Source organism: Aethina tumida, chromosome 3, assembly GCF_024364675.1.
Source record: "Aethina tumida isolate Nest 87 chromosome 3, icAetTumi1.1, whole genome shotgun sequence".
Lineage (NCBI taxonomy): Eukaryota > Metazoa > Arthropoda > Insecta > Coleoptera > Nitidulidae > Aethina > Aethina tumida.
The window spans coordinates 3,380,763-3,390,103 of NC_065437.1; the positions used below are offsets into that span (position 1 = coordinate 3,380,763).

A 9,341-nucleotide genomic window follows, 5' to 3' on the forward strand; every position below is an offset into this window, starting at 1 on the left:
AAAGGAGATTTAAAAATATTGATAAAAAAGATGAATTAGTATAAAGTAAAAGATAAAAGTGATGAATTCAATGATAAATATGGTGCTGAAGAATGAGTATCGAAAAATCTTCAATTATTTAATTTAATCCAGAAATATTATCCTTAAATTATCAGTTTCTTTCAAAAATATAAGTTAATTTTTAAGTTTTCTGTCCTTAAAACAATAAATATTGATCTAAATTAAACAATTAACTAAAGGAGATTTAAAAATATTGATAAAAAAGATGAATTAGTATAAAGTAAAAGATAAAAGTGATGAATTCAATGATAAATATGGTGCTGAAGAATGAGTATCGAAAAATCTTCAATTATTTAATTTAATCCAGAAATAGTATCCTTAAATTATCAGTTTCTTTCAAAAATATAATTTAATTTTTAAGTTTTCTATTCTTAAAACAATTAATATTGACCTAAATTAAACAGTTAACTAAAAGAGAATTAAAAAATATTGATAAAAAAGTAGAATTAGTATAAAGTAAAAGACAAAATGATGAATTCAATGATAAATATGGTGCTGAAGAATCAGTATCAAAAAATCTTCAATTATTTTATTTAATCCAGAAATATCATCGTTAAATTATCAGTTTTAATTTAATTTTTAAGTCTTCTGTCCTTAAAACAATAAATATTGATCTAAATTAAACAATTAACTAAAGGAGAATTAAAAATTGTGATAAAAAATTTGAATTAATATAAAGTAAAAGATAAAAGTGATGAATGGGTGCTGAAGAATTAGTACCAAAAAATCTTCAATTATTTTACCATAAACTAGTGCCTTTTAACATTAGGAAACTATCTTTATTTTAGTTACTTTAAATGTATAGTCAGCTTTTTGATTGATGGTGATAAAATCGACAGTATATTATGTCCGATATTCAAGCCTCATGGTGATAAATTGACCAAATTGCTGATCTCCACACCTCTCCAACAAGTCAATAGTAGTAAAGCTCCAGTCCTGTTTTTTTTTGGCTAAGAGTCACTAAAGTGTACTTCAATAAAAGCTTTAGTTCCATGTTTACGTCAATGAATCTCCAGTAACCATTTTCCTGAAGCCTCACAAAAAAAAAAATTATATAAAATTGAATCCGTTTTGAAAGTGACTTAAAAATTTTCCGTCGCACCGACTCGCTTCTTCATTTCATTCGAATTTGAAGTTTAATAATGCATACCCGCAGTTCATGCAGTATTCATTAAACTCGGGCGTTGAAAATAGTGAGTACAAGTTTCAGAATCCCGTGATTTAGAGTGCCTTTTTACACGGTAGATATATCACTTTGTGCGGCCGTCATTTTTTCATTTTTTTTTTTTTGTTTTTGTTAAAACGACTATAATACGTCATAAAGTAGTGCGAACCAATCATGTTTCATTCATAATTTAAAGTGTGAAAGATGGAGAAAAACGGCTGAATATAAAGTGCGAAATGCACGGGTAATGGGGAAACTTTCCAGATTTAAGTTTGCACGTCAAAACACGGAAGAATATCGAATAAATCAACGCCGTTCTGACAATACGCGAACAACCAACCGACTTATCCACCTTCGTGCGTTAAATTCAAATCACTTGCCTTGTATTAATTAATTATTGCAGCTTTAAAAGCCCCCCAGTTTATTTTTTCAGGTCGTTTCAGCAATATTTTCACTACCATAAAAATTAAATCGTAAACTCATTTAATGTGCACTAATAACTGTGACGCAGAAAAAGCCACTTATTTAGTTAATGTTCGTTAAAGGGTTAATGCGCAGAATGGATAAGTTGATGTTGCTTCAGGAAGTATAATTAAAGTTTATTCTATTTTATTTGGTCCCACGTTGTTCTTTAACGTCTCCTCAAATCGAGGCATTCAGAAGTGGCCGTTAAAATTAGACATGCCTTCACAAAAACTTATGACTTATGTTTTTCAATAAGAAAATATATAATTGTAGAATAATTATGTTGCCTTTTTCAGCTCCGAAGGATTCAAAGTTGGTTGTGATTGGTCTAGGGCGACGTTCAGTCCGGATGGTCAATATGTGGCTGTGGGTTCTGCTGATGGTGGCGTTTATATTTGGAATGTTGTTAGTTCAAAAAATGAGACGATACTCAAAGATCATGGGTGAGTTTAGGTTTTTACCACTTCTTTTGGTAGTTAATTGCTTTATATGTGCAACATCATTTTCTTTAATTTAAATTTAATTTTTATCCCACAAAGAGATACTTTAATTAAAAATATAATTTGTGAAAATGGTTTGAACTTTAAATTATTTTAAATTAACAGTCGTTTTCAGGTTTCTTTTGAAAGGGTTAAATTGGCAAAATAAATTACAACTTTGTGTATGTAAAATACAGAACGTATATTAACCATCCATTTTATTGAAATTAAATAATTTTAATAAATTGAATTTTAACATTTCATCTTTTGTGAATTGTTGTATGTTCAATTAACAATTCGTTAGTTGATTTTTTAATCCATTTTAAATTAATATTAATGATTGGAACACAAAATGTTTATTGATCTGTGCTGCTTTTGGGCATATTAATAATTTTTAAAATTTTTAACATAAAACACAAATTATTATGCTTTTAAAACATTTTCCAAATTCTGTACATATTAAACAAGTTGATACACATGTGTGTTCAACAAATCCAATTATACGAAAATATCTATGATTTTATTAGGTCTATTTTGCCAATTTTAGCGGCTGAAAGGATTTATTTTCCATTTGAAATTTTAGATGTATACACAGGAATATTGAAATCGCCATCGAAACGTTATTTTTCGCATAATGTTCGGTTCAATTTATATCCTCAAAGCAGTGCTGTGCTGTTTGTCTGCCTCGTATTTAAATATTTCTTAAAGTGTTTTTAGATTTTCAAGTTTTCCAAATGAATAAAATTTTCTTGTTCGGTGAAATATTGAAGAAGGTCAAAAGACGTATCTTACGTTAACATTATGCATGATGTAACGCATAAATAACGTATTTTATTAAAATTTTAAATATGTTTATTGAAATGTTACGAGTAATTTCAGTTTACTTTCATATATAAGCTCATTTTATATTAAAAACCTTTTTTGATGAATTTTAAGATGTTTATAGATTTATTATATTCTACATGGTCGATTCTTTGGTCAAATTTGATAATAATAAATATAAAAATATAAATTTCTATTAAATATTTTTATTTATATACTTATTACATTTAGTACCTTTTATTACTTATATATTCTCTAATTTAATATATTTTTTGCTTTAAAGCTGATAACTTTCTATTTAATAATTCGTTAAATTTTTTATATAAAATTATTATTGTTTCGAATTTTATGAAAACTTAATGTGTAATTATTTTTTATATATTTATAAAAATACTCTGAAATAACATTTTTAATTAATTTTAAATAAATTTTAATTATTTTTGTGTAGATATTTTTTAAATTTCTTATTTGAAACAATCACACTTTTATTTGACTTTATAAATTTCTATTTCAAAATTTTATTTCGTGATACTAAGATAAAATTTCTTTTAAATATAAGAAATATTTATTAAATATTAAAATTAAATAAAAAATTTATGTTTCAAATTTATTATCTGAAACTATATTCTATGATTTCAAATTATATGTTTCTATTGTAAAACTTTATTTTGTAAAAATTTATTAGTTTTTAAAAAATGTTTTATTTGTTTATTAGTCTATAAAGGACTAAACTTTTAAATATAAAAAACAATAAATAATCAAAGTTATAAAAATATTTTAATTAATTAATTAAATAATTAATAATATATAATTGAATATTTTTAAAAATTGGGTACAAAAAGAAATAATTTTTTGTCTTTAAATAATAATAAAAAATATATTATGTATAATTATTTAATAATTGTTGTCTGTATTGAATTATATTTTAATTTTTAATAATTAAATATTAAAATTAAATTAAAAGTAAGTAACAAAAAAATAAAATAATTAATAATATATATTAAATATTTTTAAAATATTAAAATTAAATAAAAAAATATATGATAAAAATATTTTAATTACTATTAGTAAAATAACTAATAATAATAAAAAATATCTTGCATATAATTATTTAATAATTGTTGTCTGTAATGAGTTATTTTTAAATTTTAAATAATTAAATATTAATGTTAAATTAAAAATAAGAAATTAAAATAATTAAATTAATTAATTAATATTTAAAAAATTAAAATTAAATATAAAAAATAACTAATAAAAATGTTTTAATTAATTAATAATGTATAATTATTTTTTTTTTTAAATTTTGTAATTTTTTCATAAATTTAAATCAAATAACTTTTTGCTGCCTTTTAATAATAATAAAAATTATTTTATATATAATTATTTAATAATTGTTGTCTGTATTGAGTTATTTTTAAATTTTGAATAATTAAATATTAAAGTTAAATTAAAAATAAGTAAAAAAATTTTAAAATTAAATAATAAAATATTTTAATTAACTAATTAATAATAAATAATTAAATATTTTTAAAAATTTAGTATAATTTTGTAATTTTTTTATAAATTTAAATATAATTATTTACTAATTGTTTTCTGTATATTTATAAATTTTGAATAATTACATATTAAAGTTAAATTAAAAATAAATAATAAACATATTTTAATAAATTAATTAATAATATATAATTAAATATTTTTAAAAATTTAGTACAACTTTTTATTTTTTTTTTTAAATCAAATAATATTTTTTTGGATAAAAATTGTATTATATATAATTATTTAATAATTGTTGCCTGAAGTGTCTGAAAACAGTAAATTAATATTTTAAAAATATTAAAATCAAATAAAAAATTAATAATATATATAATTTAATTAAGTAACTAATAATAATTAAAGATTTTTACAAATTTAGTACAAATTAATAATATTTTTGAATTCTTTTTTTAAACGGAATGTTAAATATTTTTTTTGTGCGATAAATATGAAAATAAATAATTTAGACAAGAAATATTTTAAACACATTAAAATTAATAATAAAAGTAATTAAATTAAATATTTAATAATAATTAACTATTTTTAAAAATTTAGTACAATTATGTACAATATTTTTTAAAATTTTTGTCAAATATTTTTTGCTTACTAATAACAATAAAAAATGTGTTTTTTTTATTTTTTAATTTTGATATTTTAAAAATATTAAAGTTAAATAAAAAATATAATCAAATTAATTATTTAAGTAATTATTAATAACTAAATATTTTTAAAATTTTAGTACAAATTCGTAATTTTTTATAAATTAATTATTTTTTAATCTGTTTTAAAAGAATTTTTTAATTTTTTGAATCATTTCCCAAAAATTTATTGAACTTTTTAAAGATTTAGTACAATTATGTACAATATTTTTTAAAATTTTTGTCAAATATTTTTTGCTTACTAATAACAATAAAAAATGTGTTTTTTTTTATTTTTTAATTTTGATATTTTAAAAATATTAAAGTTAAATAAAAAATATAATCAAATTAATTATTTAAGTAATTATTAATAACTAAATATTTTTAAAATTTTAGTACAAATTCGTAATTTTTTATAAATTAATTATTTTTTAATCTGTTTTAAAAGAATTTTTTAATTTTTTGAATCATTTCCCAAAAATTTATTGAACTTTCTTAAATAAACTTGAAACATTTTTGTTTAAATCTTAGAAACAATATTCCTAAAATATTTACAATTCTCATTATAAAAAAAATTATAAATATTTTCTATTGTTGTTTTCTTTCTTTTTAGAAAGTATCTAATTTTTTATATCAAATAATTTTCTATTGGAACTTTTTCATATGAAAATATAGTTTTTATAAATAACTTTTTGTGAAACTACTTTTTCTGTTTGAACTTAAATATTTCTATTTCTAATTATTTGTATCAATTTTTTTAATCATTTAATATTTTTTAAAGTTCTTTAAAAATCTTTAAATTTATATTGTACATTTTTTATATGAAATCTTCTATATTCAATATTTATTCTTTTTTTTAGAAAATATTTTTTATATAATAGTTTTGATACTTTTTGTATGGAACTGTAAGTTTCTATCAGAACCTTAAATATTTTCTACGACTTTTAGGCTAAAAAATTTAAGATTTCCGTTTATTTTCTTTTATAGAATTAAATTTTTCAATAAAATCTTAAACAAATAAAAGAAACTTCCTGGATTAAATAAAAAAACCTTAAACTTCTTTATAAAATTTGTTATTTTTATTATTATTTTATTATTTCTGTTCGTAATTCAATTTTGTCTATGAAATCTTGATTAAAGTTCTTTCATATTAACTTAATTCTTTTTTTGTTTTGTTACTAATAATTGTTTTAAATCAAACTTTTTATTTCCTAAATTATATTTTTTTTATATTTTTATATTGAATCTGAAAATTTGTACTTTTACATTGTTATCATTAATTAAATATTATTTCCAAAGTACTAAGTGTCTAGATATGTTAATCTGAACTTACTAGAGAACAACTTCATTTACCATTGTCGTTAAATTGCAGTTAATTAAAACAATTATAGTTATTTCCATAATAACCAACATACATAACATACACGTAACAATAATCGCCTGGCAATTTTTCGTTTCGGCCACACGAACGTGAACATGAACGAAAACCGACGTCGGCACCATGAGCAGCGATTTCAATAAACCAGTGGTATACGGCGTTAGAGTTATGCGACCGCTGCATGCTTGTCATATTTGTTACATGCTCTGAGAAGATCTCATGGCCTCTTCTCCAGGTCCGCGGTGACGGCTACTGGGTGGCATCCATACGGTACATTCCTGGCCAGCGTCGACAGATCCAAGAAGGCCATCATATGGGGTGACATGTGAACGCACGTGTGACAGCGACGTAACCGTACGGAAACACGAGGGACCCGGTTTGTCGCATGCGTCGAACAAATTGTTGCTGTGCTTTTTGTCTTTTCATTTTTAATTAAAAAAAACGTGCTTTTAAATTATACAGTTTGGATGGTGCGAGGATGTTTTTTACATGGCTGTTACATTTTTGTATACTTTTTGTTTACTTCTGTATGCTTCACTTAACGAATTAACGTGGAACTAATTAATATAAATAAATAATCGAGTTTTGTTTTATCAAATCAACGACGTTAGCAAACCTTTCATAGTCAATGCAATTTATTTACGTATTATCTTATAGACTTAACGTTGGAACATCCTCATTTATAAGTAGTGTTAAAGTTAAATTTTATTTCAGTACTACGAGAGATTATAAAAAGGCATCACAATTCGACCAAATTATTAAATTAATTGTCTGAGATTATTTCTGAGCAACAAATTTATGTATTTGTTATTTCACTTAAGTTGTTTCACCTTTTATTTTGTTAATAAAATAAATATAAACCTTGTACATTGTCTTGCTTGTAAATAGTAGTAAATTGGACTGGTTTTATTTTATTTTATAATAATATCGTCATAAGTAAACTGTGTTGTAATTCTTATTATGGTATTCAGATTAAATAAAAGCAATAAATTATCGTTGGAACTTCCCTAGCAATTTATTTTAGCAATCAACACCACAATAATATTAATAATTGAATTTTAAAATACCCAAATTGAATATTTCTGTAAAGGAACCCTTAATTAATATTTAAAAGAATTATAACATGGTTAAAATTCTAAATCACAGCTTTGTTTTTGAGTGTTTTTGTACATAATTCGAATTTATAAGTTTTATTATTTAGTATCTTAAACTCATGTAAAAATTGTACTGCCTATTTTTTAATAATTGGTTACTTCTATTGTTAATTTTGTATAAGACTTAATATTTTTATATAGTGGAATTGAATTAATAATATTAAGAGTCTCAGTGAAATTTTATTATAATCATAACGTACCTTAAAAATGTATAATATATAACTTATATTGAAATTTGCTATCTACATTGTTTTTCAGAAAAAAATGTTTTTATATATGTCGAATAAAGGTTTAAAGGAAAATTAATTTTTAATTTATAACCTACCCTAAAGTAACTTTACTTGGTGCAGAATATTTCAAGGAAAATACATTTTTATTAAATATAAAAGTTAATGTTTTAATGTTAATTTATTTATATATCTCAAATTAAGCTTCAAAAGTAAATGAAATACATTTTCCAACACATTAAAATATTAATATATACGTTTAAACTTAACCTAAACTAACCTATCTCAATGAAACTAATTTAATCAACTTAAATATTTACAGTATTTAATTACAATAAGACAATATTTGGGTTTATCCTAACTTAATTTATCTCAGTGAAACGTAACTTAACCTATTTAAAAAACGTATACGATACATATGTATTTATAAATGATAACCTAACCTAACCTATCTCAATAAAACTAATTTAATCAACTTAAATATTTACAGTATTTAATTACAATAAGACAATATTTGGGTTTATCTTAACTTAATTTATCTCAGTGAAACGTAACTTAACCTATTTAAAAAACGTATACGATACATATGTATTTATAAATGATAACCTAATCTAACGTAATTCAACAGGCTTATAAGGTAAGTCAAATGAAGTTTATTTTTTACAAATATTATATTTATTATCTATATTGTCTTTAGGAAAAAATATTTTCATATAAACACGTCCACGTTTATGAGTATATAATTTTAATTTTTTTTTCATTATTAATTACATTGTTCCTAGAATAAATTATATGTTATATACGTCAAATTAAGATTTTTCAATACTTTAAAATTTGTATTTATAAATGATAACCTAACCTAACCTAACTTAAAAAACATTTTAAGGTAAGTTACATAAAGTTTATTCTTTATGAATATTTTAATTAATATCTATATAAAATCTTTGAGAAAAAGAATATTTTCATATAATTCTGTTCATACAATTTATAACGTAATAAATAATAAAGGCTAGACAAGAAAATTATTAAAAAAATAAAAGAATCCAGTTCATAAATAATAATTTTAATTTATTTAGTTATTACTTACATTGTTTTTATGATAAATAATACTTTAATATATGTCAAATGAGTAGTTTAAAGAAAATATGTATTTTGCAATACATTAATCTATGTATTTATAAGTGATAATCTAACATAACCTAACTTAACAAACATTATAAGGTAAGTCAAATAATGTTTATTCTGTACGAATATTTTAATTAATATCCATATAATATCTTTAGGAAAATGAATGTTTTCATATAACTCTATAAAATCCAGACCTAACCAAATCAATGTAATGCTATCTAGCCTAGGCAAAAAAAAATAAACAAAAAAATCAAATGGTTTGGTTTATAATAATTTTAAATTTTAATTATTA

At 21.1% G+C, this 9,341-nt stretch overlaps 1 protein-coding gene across 3 annotated transcripts in view; it reads left to right on the forward strand.

Annotated features, from left to right (window-relative positions):
- The window catches only part of LOC109603008 (autophagy-related protein 16-1), a 566,938-nt gene extending 558,950 nt beyond the window's left edge, over nucleotides 1-7,988 (forward strand). For 2 of the 3 annotated variants that reach the window (XM_049965153.1, XM_049965155.1), the window contains 2 exons: nucleotides 1,987-2,133; nucleotides 6,755-7,988. In XM_049965153.1, the coding sequence (XP_049821110.1) occupies nucleotides 1,987-2,133; nucleotides 6,755-6,869 (262 nt within the window). In that variant the 3' untranslated portion in view covers nucleotides 6,870-7,988. The remainder of the gene's footprint in view (nucleotides 1-1,986; nucleotides 2,134-6,754) is intronic. The other variant, XM_049965154.1, reaches the window with a different exon arrangement.
- The last annotated feature ends 1,353 nt before the right edge of the window (nucleotides 7,989-9,341 follow it).